The sequence below is a fragment of the Falco naumanni genome, chromosome 7 (assembly GCF_017639655.2).
Source record: "Falco naumanni isolate bFalNau1 chromosome 7, bFalNau1.pat, whole genome shotgun sequence".
Lineage (NCBI taxonomy): Eukaryota > Metazoa > Chordata > Aves > Falconiformes > Falconidae > Falco > Falco naumanni.
Window position 1 is genome coordinate 31,532,562 of NC_054060.1, and position 22,236 is coordinate 31,554,797.

A 22,236-nucleotide genomic window follows, 5' to 3' on the forward strand; every position below is an offset into this window, starting at 1 on the left:
AGCCAAAGCCTGCTCATAATGAAATTACACCAACTTACACTGCTTTTGAGAAATCCCACCTCTAAAGCAATGAATGATTTATAAGTAATAATTGCAGGTGGCTACTCTTCAGTATATTTGAAAAAAAATGGAGGGTTATAAAGCTAAAAAGAGAGACACACACATACTGTTCGTTCAGGGACTATGATATTTTTGTTCTTATAAACAAAAACAACTACTCTCTGGCGGGATTTCTGACCTCATTTTCCCTAGTTATGCGGCAGGGGGAGGGAATCCAATTGCCTGTTTACCAGTCCCACAGTACCGGAGTGTGTTGAAGACCAGGCACTGACACCAACAGTACGGCTGCTGAGCAAGAACCCATTCCTTCAGAAATTTAAGTGAAATTCAGAATGAAATGGGGGATGGGGGAGAGTCTAAAAGTCCCATGCACACGCACTGGAGTCTGCAACAGAGGAGGGCTTTCATCCACAAATCCAAGCCAAGTATGGGGCTAGAAATTACTAGGGTGGTAAATGGGCTGAGAAGAAAACACAACAGATGACCAGACCCCAGCAGCGAGGGTCCAGCTTCTGAGGGCACAGATGTCAAGCGTGAAATGACTCTGCAAATCGTCCACAACCAACAGAGCAGGTGCTGAAACTCCCACCTCAGAGCCCTCCCCTCTCGATTCAACAGGGCAGTTTGTCATCAACCCTCCCCAGCTGGGCCCGTGGGTCGGGGCAGGAACGTGGTCTGTCACGCTGCTGTCAGCATGGCTCGAAGCAGCACACCCAGCCCGAGCTCACTGCAGGTGGCTGGGCCATCACAGCACACAGCTTCCTTCCTACCTGGCTCCTGCAGCAAGCTGCCACTGCCAGAGAGCTCCCGTACCATGAGACGGGGGAAGCTGGTGGAGCAGCGCTACTGGGATACAGAGCCCTGCAAGGCCAAGGTCTCCCCTTCTGGACAAAGCCCTGGGGAATGGAGAGCAGCAAGGTGGCAAGAAGCCTGCTCTGAACCAACCTTGCACCTGGGAGATGACAAGTCCCTGGTGACTCTGCTCCGCTTTCCCACCTGCCAACAAACAGCATCTCGTTTGCTCTAGTGACTGCACATGGTGGCCAGGGGAGATGTTGGGCAGAGAGCAAAGGGAGCCTCTGCCTCCCCCAACAGCCTCTGCAACCCAGCTGAGCACGGGGCGCAGGGGCAGGACACCACTTCTAGGGGGGCCTCTCACACCTTCCTGCAGCCTCCCCCAGCCTGTGTGCCCACAGCCCATGTGAAACCAAAATCGCGTGGGCAGGACACGTTCTGCGTTTCCCCACCACATGCACATACAAGCAGAGTTTTACCTCTGCTGCATACAAATTATTAAACATACAACTTGCTTCATAACACCATGCCAAATACCACCATGTCCAGTCCATCACTGGATTTTCCTCCCAACTCCTACTGCCTTCCTCCTACAGCTATTTTTATTTATTTAAATGTTTTTAAAAGGATGGCAGGGGTGGAAATTACCAGTTACTTTCATTTCCTAACTGGCAGATACTGACATCAATGCAGGACCACTAAATTAAAGGATGGCAAATGCAGGACTTGATTTTCAGCTGTTTGAACAGTTGATTAATAGCGAACACACCATGCACACAGCTGGTGTCAGGCTATCAGCTTCGCACATGCAATGTATGGAAATCTGCCTGCAAACACCTATATATGCAATTACAGGTAAAAGAGATTGGAAGCGGGACAGGGCCTCTGCTCTTGAGAGGACTTGGGAGCTTTGAGAAACAAGCAAACAGAAATCTATTTCCACTCAATGAACAGTAACAAAAGGTCAACACACCTCAACAACCAGTTATTAGCAACAAAACAAAAGTCTTTCAACAGCTATAGAGCCCTGGGACACCACTTTAGCTATTATACTCCAGATGTGCAAGTTGCAAAGGGATGATACTGATAGCTCACGTTTTAGGTCTCTCTCAGAGCACATAATGCAGGAAATGCCGGTTTCTGTCTCCAGGTTCTGGAGATGATCAACAACCATATTTTCCATCACATATATTAACTCAATATAACTTGACAGAACAACCAGGAAGTTGTGCAGTTTAGCTGTTTACAGTAATAAAGAAATAAATCACTGGTAAGTGCCAAGCAGGCAAGCTGGTGGCACTTCCCTTTGGAATTGCTCCAAGGGCCACAGCAATGAGTTGGTGCATAAAGTTTCCTCAAAGTAAAGCACTAACAAATTTGCACAACCATGCAAAGCTGAGCTTAGCACTGATGCAATGTCCCCTGATAAGGAAAGGGCAAGCAAGCACTAGTGAGGGAACAAGCCCAGGTAGCCCATGCATCAGCCAGCATGTACCAGAGACCTGGGTTTGGCCTATGAGAAACCAAACAGGCACCAGGCAGAAAAACAATTGGGCAGAGAAGCAATAACGATGCTCTCTGTCTCGAGGAGAATTCTTCCAAGGTACAGCATTCACCTGCAGTTTTAATTAACCTTATTAACAAATCCAGGCAGGCTTATGAATCATTCACAACTTTAAGCAGCAAAGTCTGCATCATGATCTGCATTCAAGGCACTCTTGTTGGCTGCCCAAGGATCGTCACTGCACAGCTACAACAGGAGAGCACTACGTAACTCAGGGGAAATCACTGGGTTGTATCACATCAGGCAGGGCCCTCAATACCCTGATCATGGATCCAGTCCAATAAACAGTGGACCCCTAAACCAGCTGCAAGAACACTTCTGTCGTTGTCTCTCCAGCACCTTGCTCAGTTACGTAGTTGCACTATTCTCCAGTATTGAGTGCTAGAAAATAATTTCTTGTTGTTCATCCATTTTATTGCATCATCTCCTGTGAAATTCTTCCCATTCACGTCTCCATTAGGTGTGTCACTATTTCTAAAATATCGTCCTACTACATATAATTCATTTGGTGTACTGCTGCTTTTCCATTTTTGTCCGATAGCACTTTCTTCTTTCTAAAGCCAGGCTACAGCAGATGAGATCATGAACCATTATAATCTATTAGTCTCTCAGATATAATCCATCAAATTTCTCAACACCCCAGGTAGAAAGGGGAAAGGTCACAACTTCCTGGTATTCCAACCATTTCTGTCACAAACTCACTTTTGAAAAGCCAAATCCCATCTTTTTAGTAACAGTTAAAAAGTTAAGTCCTGGTGGCATAACAAAAGGCAATCTGCTGAAACAGTCCTATTTATGTGATCAAGCACTATTTATGGTGCTTGATCACTACTAATCAGTGTTGTAAAATAATAAAAAAAGAGGATCCCGGAGTGAGATGTGATAAGCATTTCCACGCCCACAGCTCAATGGCAGGAAGCTGGGGTTCCCTGATACAGAGATTCAAATGCAAACCAAAACTCTGCAGAGGGATTGATTTGCAGGCACCTGTCCTCTTTTTCCCTTTGACACCAAGTGTTGAGAAGATCTGTACTTAGTTGAGGGCCTTAATACCCAGTGCTACCCTGTGTGGTTGAAAAGTTTGTGCTGTATGAAGGTCCAACAGTTATCTGTCCTGATCATCTCAGCCTGACTTCCAGAGCTGCTATAGCACTACACGAGGGATAGCTGGAATCCCAAAATGTGGATGGTAGGGCTATCTGACAGTGCTTGCTTTCACCCAGGCTGTCACAGGCTTGTTTTTCACTCACAGGCTACCATCCCGTTGTTGCAACCCTGGTATTGCATTCCTAGTGCAGCGTTGCTGTGTCTCCCCCAAAGGCCACGTCACATAGGAAAGGAGCTGCATATATGAGACTGTACACATCTCCACCCCTTCAACCAACGACTGCAAAGCCCCTTGGGGTGCTGAGGAAACCTTATACCACCGACGTTATAGACAAAAAAAGTAATGTACAGGGATGGCAGAAGCAGAGCTAGAAACAGTGCTTCTGGTCTTCAAAAGCCCAACCTAGCACACTGCGTGGCTGGCACCCCACCCTGAAGAAGTGCAGGGAAGACTCTGCAATATCCATGAAAGCAGCGTGTGCCAGCACTGCACAGCGGTCCAGGCGTCAAGAAGAGTCAATTGCTCCACGGCACCAGAACACATCATTCTTTTCAGTGACTATACAGACTTACACTAAGTGCATGGGGAGTGGACACAACACACCACCATCACCCCATCAGTATAACAATAACATAATTTTGCACATAAATGAATTAAATCAGCAATACTTCTGACAAAACATAAGATTTCAATTGATATGTCTCAGTGGCATGCCAGTCTTTAGAATTACAGCTCCCATCATAGATATCCCCATGTAAAGCCTTAACTGCATTACTCATCCTTTGTGAAGGATACAAAAAGGAGGATTAATTACAGCAACTTTTAAAACTCAGGTCCTGGCATAGGCTATAACACCACAGAGAAGCCTAAGCAGCTATGCTCTGACCATTCTTTCCAGATCTTGAATTAATGACAGTGACTTCTTCCCTTGTCATCTCACTTCCTTATCCAGCAGTTTCTTAACACTGAAACTATTAAGGACTAACACTTATATCCAGCCAGTACTAATCCATCACATCTCCTCTCACACTCCATGTTGCAAGATGATCTGTCAAATGATTTGAGATGAAAGCATGAAAAGCAAACTATCAAATATGGGTGGTGTCTTACAGAAGAGAATCTGCTTACAGAAGGGAAAGATGGAGAGGAAGGTTAAAAGTACTTTAGCCCACACACCAACCCCCTCCCATTCCCTGCCAACAGTTTATGGGATTGTTTAACATCCCTGGTACACATATCTCAGAACGTCATGTAAAAGCAGTAGCAGTTTCTGGCCGCATAGCCAATTAGATGTTTCTAAAGGTACAAAAAAAGGAGTGCCAAGGCATGCACTCCTCCAACATTCCTAAAGGTATGATGCTTGATCCTGGTGTCCAGATGTTACCGCTCATGTCTCTACTCTAATCCCACAAGGTCCGGCACTGGGAGTCACAGTCAAGTGTTCATGCAGAAGAAGAATGTAGGTTGGGATCCAGTATGCTGCTGACAACACCCAGAAAGGACATGCCATTGCCAGCATTTGCTTTGCCAAGTTAGATCATATCCTATTTGTGTAGTGGGTTTTGTTTATAGCTTCCTTTTTCTGTTTGCGATTTAGCATTTTTGTTGTTTGCATTCTGGTTTTGGGTTTGATTTTTTTTTTTTTGGGGGGGGGGGATACAATAAAAATACTTTTGTAAAACAGCAGTTTAAAAAAAAGAGTGCATAGATGAGGTTCTACCTCATGAAGGACCCTGCGTTGTATATTTGTAACAAGATTAGAGGAAAAAAAAAAAAAGTCCTGAAATCCTGAAGCCAAGCACTGCAGTAAGAGACAGACTGTCCAAGACCAAGCAATTTTTAGTCCCATCAAGTCTGTGATTACAGTTTTCCTCATCTGCCTTATGAGAGAGATGATCTCACTACCCACTTGTGACCATAAAGTCACAGCTGTGACTCCAACAATTGAGTTGAGATGGCAAGAGAGCTGAAAAGCATTGGCTTCCAGCCTCCTCCAGGCCACCGGATGGGTGACGAGGTGCTGTGTCACCTGGATGTGCTGTTCAGCTGACCCTGCCACCTGCCTCCGTCTGAAGGAGGCGGCACTTCTGGGGTTTGCGTGCAACTGCAAGCTGACAGGCAGTCTGCTGGCATCTACCAACAGCACGTTGTCACATATTTCCCCTTTTTAGTATTTCTTTTTCCCCTTCCAAAGTGTGGTTTCAAGATGAGGAAGCCCTTGTCAACCAATGTGACCAAGATGTACCTTGGATTAGAAAAAAAACGGGGGAGGTGGAGGGTGTGAGTGTGTGCACTGCTCAGAAAGGGTCTGTAGGGGAAAGGGTCAGAACACGGTTGGAGTGGTTTTGCTCACATGTCAATCAAGAACATAAGCTGATGCTGACCACATTTCCCATCTGAAGCTCAACATCACCTACAAAGCTGCAGATAAATGTCCTCTTCAAACAGAGCTTTTGCTGGGGATCACTGCAAGTCCAAGCACATGGCAATCCTAGGTAAACCGAGAGCCGGACAGGCTCCATTGCAAGGCCATTATATTTAGGACAACTGCTGTCCTCCTTGATAAATATTTAGTTTCTTTATGAATGGAAGGCCTGGCATTTTATCTGTGCCACAGCCAGTGTTCCATGTGCTTTGTATTATAAACACACATGCTTTTAACTCCAGCTCACTAGATAATACATTTAAAAGTATGAATTCCCTTCTGGAGAGAAGCCCATCCCTACCTGGGTGGCACTGCTAATGTGAACCTTATGCTCCTCTTCCCATTGACAAAGAGCCTTTGCTGAGGGGGCACATGCTACCTTAATTCCCAAAGTAAAATTTTATTCACTCCAGGAAGTGTCACATCAATTTCAGTCTTATAACCTTAACCAGAGAAGTTTCACCAGCTAAGGAACGAAATCCCTTGGACAGCATTTATCTTCTTTCAAAATAAAACCAAATAACTTCCCTCCTTTCAGGTTTACTGAGCCCTGTAATATAAATCCAAGAAGCCAGTCAAATAGTTCCTCTACTCTGTATTAGCAGGATGCTCAGTAACAACCTTGGGGGGAAGAAAATGAAAGAGATACGATCCCTCTAATCACTGCCACACATCCAACAAAATGAGCCATTACAAACACAGTCCCCCAAGAAAAATAATAAAACACCTAATGCTGTTCGACTTCTAATCTGCATGATATTGAAAGAGCCCTAGGTAAGATTACAGAAGAGTTAGATCCTAAACTAGCTGCACGGCAACTGCTGACTGGCTCCTCACCACCGCTGCACCACGAGTTTCAGCTTTTCATGAATTTAAGAGTGTTTAGAATACTCCTCTTGCTGCCCAGCAGCACTTGAAAGGCTTCTGGGATATTACTACACACAGCAATATGAAGCACTGGGGTGGTTTCAGATACTAAGAAAGAAAGTCTGAACAAGTAATGACCCACTGGAAAATTCACAGCAAGAGATGGAAAGATCCGGTACTCGCCAAACACCTACATGTTCTGACTGCAGCTTTGAAGCAAGCCACAACACTATCTATTGTAAAGAGCACCGCTCCTGTGGAAATGGTTGCTTAATATTGTTAGGGATGGAGTAAGAATAAGTGCTATAGGTGTACAGAATTTTGCAACTAGCCATTTACTGGCTAAATACATATATATATACACATTTAAATGAGGAGAAAAAAAAAGGTCTTGTTCTTATCTTTGACAGTGAAAAAAATTATCAGGCACAGATAAAGAGTATTTTTGTGCAGCTGAAGTAATTAAATGTAAACACAAACCCACATTTCTTTGCAAATAAAGTTTCATACGCCCAGGACTACTAACATAAGGACACTATTTAGTCAACCTGGAAATGAGCTACAAAACTTATATTGAGAAAACGTTGATGAGCTTTTCTGAGGTCAGGAAGATTCTTACAGAACAATCGTTCGGCAGCCAAGCACAGGGGTACTGAAGGTTTTTTTAAAACCAGCAAACCTCTATTACTCTTTTCTCACCTAATGTTCATGTTCAAAACAGGAACAGACACTTCCAAAATTTTACTAAAATAAGAACTGGCATTGCTTAAGAACAATGAATACTGCATATCCATTGCTGATGCAAGTGTCTTTGCAGTAAGCTTATTTAAATATAGAAATAAATCCACTGACCTCGTATTAATCACAAACACTCCCTTCTCTATGACAAAGGGAAATGACAAACTTGCAAGGACACATCAGAAACCTTCAGAGATTGCATCCACATAAGCCAAAACATGTGATGACTTGAATGGTCACTGCTTCTCTTCAAAGAAATCCACCCAGACCCTACAATTTTACTCTTCACAATATCAGAAGAGTGCAATTCTAAAACAGACCACCCAATGATTTTGGATATAGCTTCAATTCTCCATTCTAAGGTTCCTCTAAAATTCTGGAGCTCTAGAGTTCTTAATTCTGTTTTACCCAACAAACCGGTAACTAGAGGGAACACAAGCAGCCAAAAAGGCATTCCTGCTCTTCACACGCAGTGATAAGTGAGAAATGAAATAAGTGTCTGTTTTGTGTCCTGTCTGCCCCACAACATGCACATGTTCACAGACACTTCTACACCGCAAGCATTAACATCCTGTGCTCCTGCAGATATGCAGCCACACACAGCAACTGCTCACCCAGGACAAGCCAAAAGACCCAGCTTTCAACACCCCTTCTGCGGAGCTTAGGTAACATCAGAGCAGGGTCTTGTACATGTCCAGCAGTGGCTGTAGTTAACTGCTGGGAAGAGCATGGGGTTGATCATGAATGGATAAATCATTAACCAAAGTTCTTTAGCAAATACAAAATAAAAGGAAAAGTCATCTTGATAACAAGCTTTGATCAAAGGATTACTGTTCTCAGCCCCCCCTGCCCAAGCTTCCCCCCGCCCTTTTCTTCCAGCTGTCACCACTCCTCTGCAGAGGCAGCAGGACGGACACTGCTTTTGCATGACTCCAAAACCACAGTTCACAGCCCACCACATTTGGCCTTTGACTGATGTTTTATTTAGCAAGCTTGGCTGTGAAATGGGGTAGGCAAGAAGCAGAGACAAGCAGAAAGGACTCTGCCCCTGCACAGCTACTGCCCATGGGGCAGAGGAGGACAAAAACCTGCTGAGTATCCTCCCAGATCTGCCACCTACAAACTGCCAGAGCCCCAAGGCACAAGCCTGCTGAAAGAGTGCTCATCGTGCTTAAACACACAGCCCACTCCTAGTCTGGATAAATTTGTAAGCATTAGCCCAGACAAAAAGGGTTTCCCCCATACTAGCATATGAATGTATTTTGTCTGCAATGGCCTGAAAACCTTCTGTGAGAACGCGGCATAGCTTCAACTTCTCATGCTTTATTCCTGAGTCTGCCAGACACTCCAGAATCCAAGAGTTTGCTTTCCATTTCAACACTGTCACTCTAAGATGATGACAAGCCCTAAGGATTTGGGTACAGTGAGCCCTGGCCTGCAGGGACAGCACCATAACGGTAAACATGGGAGTCCCACTGTCCTTCAGGTAGAGCTAGAGATCGTAGCCTCAACCTGTAGAGATCTGGAACACACAAGAGAAACCATATCTACTTCTGTAACATTCCTGCCCATTTCTTTTGTCATTTGTCTGCATCACGCCCCTTTTGTGCCTCAAAGGGAAAGAACAAGTCCCTGCTCTCCGGGCTCACTAGCGCAGCTCTAGAACTTGCTCCCTGAACATGAGCTCAATGAACTTGATGCTCTTCTACATTCACACTAAAAAACATTCAGCAACATTTCGCAAAGGAAAGCGAACATGTTCCTTCCTAGAATCAAGAAGATAGGGAAAAACTTCATTATCTTTATTGGCAAGACAGGCTAAATTTTACTGGAGCTAACTGTTTAAAAATATGGTCAAAACGAGTTACTATCATTAAATACTGATGGCGTGGTTATAACAGGGGCTAATTTTTGAGAGAAAGATGGCTTATCTAGCACTGGTTTATCACTGAGTTTCAACCTGATTTTGCTCCATTCCAAACCAAATACAACTTAGTTACCTGTATAGTAGCTACTAAACCACCACAATTCTGTCCCAACTACGTTAAGGAAGACTTAATAAACCAGCGTTTTTTTCTTAGCATAGGTCTTTAAGCTGCCACATCACAAGTCCCTTGCAGAAACAAGAGCCTGAAACTTCTAAGAAAGGAAACTGACTGTAGGGTCATTTCCAACAATCTCCTGTAAGTTGTCCTCCCTCATCAAGCCAGTCTTACGATCAATTCTTGTGGGAATACCCAAAGCTCTTACACTGGACTTTTAACTGTTAAGTAAACTGCTAATGTAGCAATAGGTGTGGGGCTCCATCTTGCAAATTGATTATCAACCGCAACACTCCCACATAGCCCTATCAGGAGATGGAGAATCACCCTACACTTCTGACACCACTATAGCTTTTGTATTAAATAGTGTGCTCCAACTAAGTAGCTTTGGCAAGAAATCCCACCATGGATTTGGACTGCACAGGAACATTTTCCTCACATAATTATATTTCCTTCCAGGCTCAGGAGCAAACTGCCTTACAGAATAAATTTTCATTGAATATATTAATGTTAGATGCCTCCGTCTGTGAATGACCTAGATAAAAAACTCACTGCACGGAAGCCAATTCCTTCCTCTTTCTCAGAGCTCCATGAGCACTCACTGTGCTCAATAAATAATGTACAACCCAGCCATCATCATAAACCTTTGTTGCATGCAAGGAGGAGGAAAGAAACACGTCCAGCTCTTCTCCCAGCTAGACTGGTGGTGCAAAGCTGGCAGTGTAATTCCATTGATGCTATTGGGAATCTATCAACATAAACCTTGCAAGCAAAAGCCGAGGCAGGCACCAGGCTCTTATTCTGCTGAAATCTCCCAGAAGACAAAGGCACACTTTTTAGAGAGTGACATTTTACAACAAGTAAGAAAGGAGGAAGACAGCTTTCACATCAATGTTATTAAAAACAGGTGCCAGAAAGAAGTGAGGTGTGGAGAGCACCTCCTCATGGAGTGTACCAGAGTTTACATGTGAGGGAAGGGTAAGAATTGGGCCTCACTGCATGAAAGGCTTCTGCCTCTCTTCTTCAGATTTAAATCATTTAAATTTTAAGAGAATTAAAATAGGAGATGGGAGAAAACATTCAGTAAATAAATCCCCAGATTCCACCGCTAAGAATAACATACTTTTCCTCTGCTTTTCAGTCCTGGGGAAAAAACCCAACAAGCTATATGGCCTAGTTTACCAAGGAAAAGAAATGCAGGACAAAGCAGGAATTCAGACAGGGTAATCCAGTCTTTCATTAGCTGTTCTTGATCTAGAAGACCTTCATTATGCTGAAGGAACTTAGCCCAGAACTGAATACATTCAGTACAGGATGAGCACACTGGCCAGTCTAGGTGAAGAGAATTCCTCTAGAAACTAACTCACACGTAGACAAGCCAACTCCAATGACATCGGAGACAGCATTTATTTGCAACTATTTTGTCAGATAAAAGCACTTTGGAGTACAGACATGCTGATTTTTACTGTCACAGTAAAACTGTCACCCTCTTTCCTGTCCAGACCGTACAGCCAGCCAGCTCCAGTGAACTGACACAACCCTAAACGATCTTTCTGACGGTGCCCATCTGACTCATACTTACAGCACTCAGCACAGTTATGACTGGTCCCTGCTTGAACCTGCTACAGCATCTATAAAGCTGCGAATGACGGCAAATATTTTCTAACCAAAACCAATAAAAGGATTGCCAAACTAAGACCCCATTGCTACTGTAGGAGGTTTAAGATACTAAAGTGAAGATGTACATGAAGACTTTAATTTACAAGTGACATCCTCCTTACATGACAGAGTAAAATTAAATTTACTCAAGAAAGAAGCCCCACAAAAATACAGTACTGTGCTGCTAATGGAGACTAATGACAAAGACCTAAGGGGGAATTAAAAAAAAAAAAAGAAACAAACAGAGGCAACACAGAAATCACAAAGCGGGCCAGAGAGAGGGCTAGAAACAGAAGTGCTGTAGGAAGGTATGAACTGCTTTTTCAAACCAAATCAGACCAGCTGACAAGTCAAAATCCCACCTCTGAGGATGGCTGGTTTACTAAACATATGAGACAAAGGCAGGAAAAACAGCTCAGCGTTCAGACATGGAACTACCATCTCAAACCTCTCCTCACCCCCTAGATGCACATTATCAGACTATCGTCAGTATCATTCTTGCTATTAGGTGTAATGTCCTGAGACAGTATGAATACACAGCTCATTTCTCACATCTCCTCCCTCCCTCGCCTCCATATGAAAGGTTACAAGGCTCTGCTGATCTGTCAAGTGATTTCACACTGTAAATGATTTAATCAATTTTTTTTTTAAACACCCAGCAGACATGTAATACTCATACACCAAATCACACATTTAGAAATGTGTCTTGCTTGGACATATTTTCCTCCTCTCCTCCTTTTGACAAAAGTATCTGTATTGCAATAAAAAGTAAAAAAAAAAAAAAAAGTTAAAAAAATTCCACTAAGGCCTACACAGCACTGTCTGTCATGTTAAAAAAAAAAAAAAAAAAACAAACAGAACATATATTCTATCTCCCATCTCACAAACTGGAGTCAGTTACCAAAGCTGCCCAACTTTTGTTTCTGCACCAGTACTTCATCTCTTACCTGCTCAAGAGATACAAATCATTCATGAAACTCAACACTTACAAAACCTGGCAGGTGAACACCAAGAAAAAGTCTTTATGTAATGTCATCTACACGTTCAGACTCCCCTCCCAACATTTCTTTGTATTGCAAAGCTCATGGGTAACCGCAGCCATAGCAGCATGCTCTTACTCCAGCACAAGCTGCATGCTGACCTGAAGGGCAGCTCCACACCATATAATGGAGCACAGGAATTCCCATCCAGTGACTAGGAGGGCCAGTGGACAAGCTCAAGTCTTATCCCAGACCTAAGTCCCACACACTCTGCGTCTGTGCAGCCCAGAGCTACCATCCTTCCCAGGCTGGGCTTCATTGGTTTGCGAGGTGGTACTCAGAGGAGACAGCCCTGGATGTGACATCCATCTGTCACACAGGTAAGACACAGGCATCCCTCCATCAGGACTCAAGGGCTGCATCCCTCCATCAGGACACGGATCACTGGTGGGCTAGAGGAGGACAAGGCTTTCGGAGATGCAGGAGGTTTCACAAGGCAGACAGTGGCCAAAACCAAGCTGGTGGCTACCAGAACAACACTTTTGCCTGCAACTTGCTCCCTGCCCCACATGTGAAGAGCCCCAGGAAAGAGCAAAGCAGGGAGCGGGCTGTCAGCCAGTAAAACCACTCTGGCAGGCCTCTGGGATAGATCTGGTCATCGATTAGATGCCTCTGGTCTGGCGTAACAGGCACAAAGGGCACACAAAGCCTCACAGGGGGCAGTGAAAAAGCAATTTTTTCCAATCACCTTGGGCCCAGCACAGACACTGAGATTTTAGTGCTGAATATTAGTAGTGCCAGAATTGCTGAGGAGCGCTTACTCTTGCACAGCATCACGCTAACACAACACAACAAAACCAGGCTCTTACATCTGTTCGTAGTGCTGGCTTTCAAAATAAAGCAGGATGGTTTCCTCAGCAATTGCCTTCCCTGAGCGATGAGAACGTCTCATGATACTGAAGAATAGAAAAAAATGTCTTTGCCATTACAGAAATTTCAGTCATTTGTCTGGCTTGCCCTAAGTGGCTTAGCAACATTAATTGGATGCTTCAGGATACACTTTGTTTTAGACATACATTTGCTATCTTTGATATAATTATTAAGCAAGCCTTTCCCTCACAGCCAGCCAGTGCTTCTTGTACCAGCACAAGGGCATGGCTCCGGAGAAGAACTACTGCCTCCACCAGGACACGACACCAGGTTAGTTATCCAGGACTCCAGCCTGGCTCACTGCATGGCCCCACAAATAACGCAGGGGCGGAATAAGCAATCAGAACAAAGATTGCTCACTGACTCCAGAAGAAATTAAGTCTGCAGCGTGGTTTGCCATGTATTAACTGTGTGCCTAAATAGACTGAGATTTGGGAGGCAAGAAGGCGTGATGCCCTATCCAGAATCCTTTCCAAAAGCTGCCAGCAATTCATTTGACTTGATAACTCTTCTGCTCATCTTTTTCTCCATGGTTACACAAAAGGTCCCAAATTTCTTGATCGTATTAGCAAAGCACAATAGCTACAATCGAACCTAAAACATCAAGGAGTTTTAATAGTTTGCAAAGAAAGGGTGGGAGTCTTACTCACCTCAGTAAGGGATATGCTTTCATATTGAAGTACACTGTAAATCAACAGACTTTCTAATGGCATTTCAATAGCTTAAATGGCCCCCCGACAATCTTTTCTGCAGGGTTTATTGCCTGTAAGCTCAAAATGGCCAGAAACCAAACCATTGCTCAAAAATACTCCAAACGGAAAGCCTCAGACAGCCTAGATGAAATGCATTTTTACAGAAAGACTTGTGGTAAAAGCTAGATATAAAAGGTGAACAGAGTAAGGCGAGGCAGGCGGGGTGCAGAGAGCAGGGCTGGGGACAGAGCTTCCTGGGGTGCTGGGCTCACTTGTGCTAAGGTCACTCTGCTGGTCCCTACTCCCCCCTCCTCCGCACAGCCTCTCTGAAAAGAGCAACCCCAGGGCTGTGGGCACAGGTCTGCAAACACCCTCAGGATCTTCTTCTGCCATGGCTAACGCTGCTGAAGGAAACACGGGCATCAGCCCTTGGCCTGCCTGCTCTCCCTCTAACCAGGGCTTGCGGGTAATTCAGCAGCCACACCACCAGCTGTGCAACAGGCAGCAGCAGCAAACTAACCTTGCATCAAAGTCAACCCCACACCCCAGCAACCATGTTAGCAAGGGCTTCAACAAACAACTCCAGAACACCTTGTGTGATTATGTGAGCTGAGGCCTCTCCCAGCCACCTGCTCCACCCCCACACCAGGGAGCTGCCACCAAGCTGGAGAGCCGAAGTGCCGGCACGTGGGCTGGCAGGCAAAGGCAGCACCCGCTGACAAGCCAAACGTATAGGGAGCAGACCGGCCTCTTCCGGGAAAGCTACGTGCCATGGGGCCAGACGGCCTGGGTACCCGTCAGTGGGGCGTGCGTTGAGCTTTCAGCTTGGCAGCTGCTTACAGCCAGGGAAAGCAATGTGGTGATACTTGCACTTGCCTATCCCAGCCAAACTGCACCGGGTGGAAAAGCGTGCTCCCCTCAAGCACACCTCAAGCGTTCCCAGAGCCCTTCCCAACTCCAACAGCATCAAAGCAATAGTTCTCAAGACACAGCTGTGGAAAAACAGACTAAGGAACACACTAGGAAGCTGGTACCACAGCAGGGCCAGGCATCCAGCTGCACGAAGGACAGCCAAATTCAGATCCTGCTGTACCCAGTTCGAAGCCAGGGCATGAACTCCAGTCCCACAGACCCCAGCTGGCATCCCAGTGCCTTTGATCACTGGAAACTGGCTCTTCTCATGCTTTGACCAAACCTTTCCAGCTTAACACGCTCAAGCAAAATGCCTGTGTTCTCTCTAAGGATGCTCACAGTTGCCAGAAAGGTGTTTATTGGGGAGGAGCTCATGGACAAGCATGAAGCAGGACTTCTAACTAGTTCAACTTCTGATGCTGTAACAGGGCTGTAGGTGTGCAGCTCTTTTTGACAGTCAGCTCCAATCGTTGTCAGCTGCCTTGATCAGTAAAACTGTTGTTAGCATCACATGCCCTGGGATTATTTAATACCTGACAAATAGCAGGAATTTTTCCTTTATTTATTTATTACAGCCTGGTTTAGGCTGCAGGGCACTCTGAGGTAGCCTTGGTGCATGGGACTCTGCTGGCCTTTTGAAGGGTTTGTTGTAGGGCCAAAGGACAGCTGTATGCTAAAAGCAAAGAAACAGAAGACAAAATTCTGGCGGCTTTCAAAAACCATCTTACCTTGTGCAGTGAGTGTTTCTCTCCACTAGTCCCATTCAACATAACTGCATATCAGTAATAATAATTACAGAAATAACTTAAAATGTTTAGAAAAAAACTAGGAAGAAATAGGAAAGGAACTTAGTTTATGCAAGCAGGGTTTGCAATTACTGTGCAGCATGACTTTCACACAGATCAGAGATCTGCACTATGTAAATGTCATCACATGCATGGAAACAGAAATTATATTCCTATTTCCTCAGAAAACAAATTCCTACTGCTTTTTATCTCAGCCTGCTGCTGATCTATGGAAGGAAAGACCATTTACCCCCACTCTGCAAGCTGCAGTCCACCACTACAGGTAGGCACAGGCTGATGCAGACACAAGATATCTGTCACAAAATCCTCTGTCAACAGCTATGAAGTATTTCTGGCTTCCTGAAATGAGTTTTGCCCACCTGGAGCACACTCTGCAGTGAAGTGGGAGTCAAAATAAGAAGCAACTGTATCATATTTGACCTGTAGTACCCTGGCTCTCTACTAAGGTAATGATGCTCTGGGGAAGAAGTTGCATTCTCCTTTAACGCGTCAACTTAATGTTCAATAAATACAATTGCATATAAACATGGGTAAAACACAATTCTTTTTGCCTTAAGAAAGAAAAAGTCATAGGAAAGGATACAGGCAAAGGAGCTCAAGGTAAAGAATGCATGAGAATTATTTGTCTTAATCTCTTCCTGCACATATAAGCAAATGGTAACAAACTCATCAGGAAGTTGCGATTGGCTCATTAATCTTATAGTCCATCTGTTACCTAGTTTCCTTTGGTATACTCTGATAATCTGCGACTTCAAGATCAAGGTTTAATTTTAACTCCTTGTTAAATCTTAGAAATTATGACATCTCTACCCAGGGACTAACTATTTTTACAACTGTAATTAAGTAATTCCCTATGAACAAAGCAATTCAGTACCTGTGAACAGTGTTTCCCAGGCTTAAGAATTACTTCAGCTGCTACATAAAACTCATAGGAATAATCCTATGTATTGTAAACGTCTCCCCTTTCAGTTACAACTCAGTATTCCAAATCATTTATGTTGTTTCACTGACATATGACTGCTTCCAATACTGCACTCAGATAGTTAAAGAGATACTACCTTTTAAAGATGCATATGCCAAGTCAAAAGATCTTAGCACATGCTAGTGCAAAATTAAATATTTTAAAAGACAAGTTTCCACCCTGATGTAAATCAAAACATAACAGCTTTCGGATAGCAGCCAGTTTAATTCTCTACTGCATTGCACCTGGCAGGGTCACACACATCTGTGTAAAATGCTGCTATTCAGGTTTGCACAATTTCACACCCACACAGGAAAATGCCTACCAGAAAGAACATGGTACCAGAGAAATCGTTCATGGTTTTAACTACATTAAAGCATGCTGAAGGCAAGATGGCATTTAATTGACAATATTAATAAAAACTGCTGCAACTTGACAAATATAAGAAATGGGAAACAGAAAGAACAATCTTGAAGTTAACAAGCTCTTACAGATTTGATCTGTGTGACATTAGTCAAATGTGTTTAACAACTAATACACAAATTAAAAAATATCCAGATCATGCTAATGTGTTTACAAGAAAGACTTCAGAAAACAATCAAAATCATTAGAAGAAAGAGAGTCAGTTTTGAAGAGTCTCTGGAACATGGATTTTAATGCAAATGGTGAACAGAGAACTCTGTCCCAGTACTCAGCTGAATGACTCAGGTGTACAAGCATTACTGATGAGACAGTTCATGTCCATACACTTACTCATCTGCATAAGTGTTTGGGGTCATAATTGCAGTGATGTACCTGCAAGGCATCTGGGAAGCCCCAGTGCTTACACACCAGCTGCTCCTACTTGCCTCTTGCTGACATTTCCTACAGTTCTCACAAAAGGTGGTGATCAATGTTGCAACTAATCACTTTTTTTTTTTTTTTCAGCAGGAGAAAATCCACATTTATAAACAGAACAGCATGAGCCTGAGAGCTCATGACAAAAGTTTCAGAGGAGCAAGTGAGATGAGGGACTGTCCCAGGTCATCCCCAGCAGCTCAGCTCTCCAGAGGAAAGAGCTCAGGGAGCAGAGGCAGCCACCTGCCCTGCCCTGTTTGGCTGTTACCAACCCAAGGAACATTTGGAGTTTAGCAATATATTGTTGTCCTTGTCTCTGAAAAGCAAACGTAAAAATTCTATTTCAAATCAAAATGAAAAATGGTGCACAGCCAAGTGTAAGCCAGGCTAAGCTTTGAAGATTTGCCGTTTTTTCCCTCAACCCATTCACTCCTTCCTTGCCTGATGTGCTTCTGCTTTGGGGATGAAAAAAAGACAGTACGAATGATTTCAGAGTGGAGGTATTGCAATTCATCTACAGATCTCTTGTGGTGTCATGTATCGTGCCAGCAGCTCATGGACTTTGAGTTAGTACAAAGCAGCATTTCCTATCTTTCTGATTACGCAAACCCCAGCGGCAACCTTGCTGGATTTATCAAAACATATTACATTATCAGGGCAAGATGCTGTTTCTTGTCATCATGTGATCCTGGCTGCACGCTATGTGAGATGCTAATGAAGCAAGTCAAAAGGGAGGGGAGAGGAAAAAGGGAACAGATGAAAGCTTGCTCACTCCCCACTACATCCACCCTACTTGCAATTTTTAGACATTAACTGAAGAGGAGAGCAGCAGCTTTTGGTCCCTGTCTACATGCCCAGATATAGCATCTTCTTACATCAGTCTAGTTAAAAAACTCACCTATTTCCCACCCCATTGCATCCCTCAACTCACAGGTACAAGAGTTTATAAAACACGTGCCTATCCAGCGGAGATAAGAAACTTTCTCCTCACCAAAGACCAAACAAGCATTTCAGGCCACAGACTGCAATCTGTCCTAAAAATCAGCACTGCAGGATGGATGAAATTAAATGAACAGTAGGCCCTGGATATACATGCATTCACACCGAAGGCTACATTACTGTAGATATTTTAGTCACGTAAATAAGGCCACCACCTTTGCAACAGAGAAGTCCCACCCCACGTGTAGCCAGATGGACGCATTGCAACCAGGACTCCAGACTCCCGAGAGGACAGGGACTTCTCTCAACAGCAAAGAGGGACCACCACCAGCAAATTCAAACATGAAGAAAACCCTCAAAACCACAGCTCTGTATCCTGAGCTCATGCCTTTGCCCTGGCCCACAGGGGTCCGTTCTGTATTTAAAACTGTTTTAGCACAAGTCCCAGGAGAAGTTTCTCTCCAGTGGCACAACTAGCCTGGGAAGCTGGTATGCACCCACCTGAGCAAACCCTGGCAAACTCTGTTCTGGCTGGGGAGTCAGGAGCAATACCTGAGCTATTCATCTGAGGCTAGTTTGGATCCCCCTGCTCAACACAAAATCACATCAGTGACTGAGAGACACCAACTTTAGCACATGAACCTCAAGCCTATCCATAAGGTACCCACGTACACCATAAGAAAAAAAGAAATACTACCAATATACACCTATTTATCAATCCCGCTACTGGTATTTCCCTGTAATCACTCCAGAGGTGTAGCACCTCACCTCAGTCACAGACACTAGCTGAGAACAGAGAGCACTGGCACTCTCCCCAGCGATATGATCGAGATGCCTATCTCTTCTCTACAGTGTCAGCTCTCTTTCCTCCACGTCTGATTTTATTGTGGTGGTTACCTGAACACACGTGCTGAACTTCCTGGCCTCAAAAAGTTAATACCTATCTTAACCTCGGAAATTCTCAGCTCTTCTGCACCACCTTCTCTACCCAGAATAAATGCCCTTCTTTTCTTTCCTTTTTTTTTTTTTCTTCCTTTTTCTTTTTTAACCTAACACTTAGCAGCAAACTACTGTCTGGATCAATTCAATTACTTCCTCCTCCTTTACACTGCTGGAAGCAAAGGCACAACTTCAGAGCCTGTACTATTCCTTTCACTTACCATTAGGACTAAGACAGATGTGGTTCTCTGGGCTGGATGCAAGTGACATCTACTTGGCAATAACCTAGAATTAGCTGTAAGTTAAACTGTGTTCAAGCAGTGCAGCGCAGCACATAATAGACACAAGACTAGTCCTGCTGTTCTGTCAAGAAATCAAAGAAATTCACATGCTCACATCAAACAATTGTGCAGGCATGTGTAGATCTGAGCAGAAACACATCCAACCCCAGCTATCCAAGTTTCTAAGTATGTCTCCGTGGGCTAAGCAAAAGAAGGAACGTACATGACCGTGTGAGTCTGCAGGTGTACTTTGCCAGTTATGTATTACAAGCCATACCTCTGCTAGTCTACAGAGAGACTCAACAGCCTTCAGCTACAAGGTCTTGCCTCTCAAGCTACAACAGCTGAGACTTTTTGTCCTTAGGGTCCCAAAACGCATCAGCTAGAACAGCAGTCTAAGCAAATCTAAAGCAGGGGGCCACAAACTGATGCATGAAGGCACACACCTGTGTAAACGCAGCCACACATGCTGGGTGCGTGCATCCGCAGCACAGGCATGCAAGGACAAGCCCCAGCGCTGCCAGCACCCTTAGAGCGCCTTCATTCATTCAGAGGAGCGCGGCTCCAGCTTCTCCTACTCACCCAGCCTTCGAAGGTGTCGCTGGGGCCAGCAGAGCGCAAGAGGTCCTGGAAGTGCAAGGTGCAGTTGGCCACAAAGTCATCGTAGCCGATAGGGGTGTCGTGGAAGACGGAGAGCTCGATCTGATGGCCGTCGGTAACCGTGGCGGAGAACTCCTCGTTGTAGGTGGGTTTGTTGGTCTTCTGCTTGATGCTGGTTTGCCCCACGCGCACCTGGTCCACGCTGACGGTAACATAGGGGTCCAGGAGCTGGTAGCCCTTGCGGAAGAGCGAGTGCCGGAGGGACCAGCGGGTGGGCTGCAGGCCCACCGCCTCCCCAATCCGCACCTTCAGGTACCCGTTGAACTTCATGGCTCCGGACATGGCGGCCCGCCCAGGGCGCCCGGGAGCCCGGAGGAGAGCCAGACCCCTGTCCCGCGGAGCCGGGCCGGCAGCCAGCCCCGCCGCGCCTCCTCAGGGGGCCGGGCGGCGGCGGCGCGCCCGCCCCCGGGCCATGCCGGGGCCCCGGAACCGCCGCCCCCCGCGCACCGCCCACCTCCCGCGGCAGCGGGCAGCCGCTCCGCCGCCCACCCCGCGCCGCCGCAGCGTCCGGCCTGGGCCTCTCCTGCCGAGGGGGAGCGAGGGGGAGCGGACGGCTCGGCTCGGCTCGGCTCGGCGGGAGACACCTGGGGCGTAGGACGGCGCCGGGCGGGGAGGAGCCGCGAACCCGCGCCGCGAGGGCGGGCCCGGGGTGGGGAGCGGGCGGGGCGGCGCGGGCGGCACCCCCCGCCGTTAGCACAGGTGCGGCCGGCAGCAGCCCGGAGCCGCGCCGAGAGGCTGCCGAGCCCCACGCCGGCCGCCGTTCCCCGCGGGCAGCGCGGCGCGGCCGGGCCCGTCCCCGCTCCACCTGGGCGGCCCCCGGGCCCCCGCACGGCCCCGGGCAGGGCGGAGGCCGCCCCCGGCCCTACCCACGGCGCGGGCAGCGGGGCCGCACGGCGCGGCCTCACCCCGGTCGCTCCGTCCCTTGCTTTCTGCAGCAGGACGTGTACGGGGAATATAAAGACACGTTGATTTTGCTACTGAAAAGTTTGTTCCGACAACTCTGCCGTTTGGGATTAATTGCGTATGATTAACGTCCCTGGCACTCGGCATGCAGGGTTTGTTTTCGGGTGGATTTCTTTTGGTTTCTCATTGCACTTAATGAAGTCAGAATTTAAATCCCTTTAATTACTTTCCAAAGTTGACAGCAAAATGGTGTGGCCTGGGTAGGGGAACAATGAAATCCTGCTCTTCTGGTGACACTGTTCGGCCAACGGTGTCTGAATTAGGTTGCGGCCTCCTCAGTGGAAGAAGATACGTGGTCACTCACACGTCCCCACCACAGCTGCATGGTACCAAGGCTGGCTGAGAACATGCAGCCTGTTTTTTCTGCAGGTTTCTTTAATTTTTTTTTCTTTTCTTTTACTTTTCTAGACTATTCCTCTCCCCTCAGTGCTTCATCTTTCATGTTCTACCCATTCCCTAGCAAACCGCCTCTGGTTTCCCACCCCCTTGCATCCTTGCTCTCCTCCCCACACCCTTTTCTCCTTCTAGATGCTCCACATTTTGCAGGAGCATCAAGCCAAGGCTCCTTCCAGCCTCAGACAGAGCAGGTCCTCGAAAGCAGGTGGAACAGGTTCAGTAATGTGATCATTCCTGACATGGAAGCAACAGTTCTGCCAGAAAAACTCGTAGACCCTTAAATCAGACTTTTGACAGGTCTCCTTGCAAGGCTTTTAAGTTCCTTGGATGTCACTATTAGCTAGAGTAAGTAAGTGTTCAAGATTTTTTTTGAGCTTGGTTAGGACAGTTCATCCTGGGGGGGAACGCAGGCTTCATCTTAGAAATTGCCAAACTGCACAAAATCCAACCACCACAGGGTCTGGGATCTTGTCTCCAGGATTGACCAGCTCCAGGTCTTTTAACAGAAGGCACGGCCAAGCAAACACAAGAGTAGTCTGTTCCCATACAAGACTTAAAGATTTTGGAAATTTTTTGTTGGGTTGATGTTCCTTCTGAAATGCATTTATAGCATTATCTATGATCACTCTGGGTAGTATCTTTTCCCTACATATATCCTGGTTTTAATCTTCACACCTTCTCA

At 45.8% G+C, this 22,236-nt stretch overlaps 1 protein-coding gene across 1 annotated transcript in view; it reads right to left on the reverse strand.

Annotated features, from left to right (window-relative positions):
- Positions 1–20,582, reverse strand: part of PRKCH (protein kinase C eta) — a 121,684-nt gene extending 101,102 nt beyond the window's left edge. The window contains exon 1 of the mRNA XM_040601381.1: positions 20,118–20,582. Coding sequence (XP_040457315.1) covers positions 20,118–20,477 — 360 coding nt within the window. The 5' untranslated portion in view covers positions 20,478–20,582. The remainder of the gene's footprint in view (positions 1–20,117) is intronic.
- Between the last annotated feature and the right edge of the window lie 1,654 nt (positions 20,583–22,236).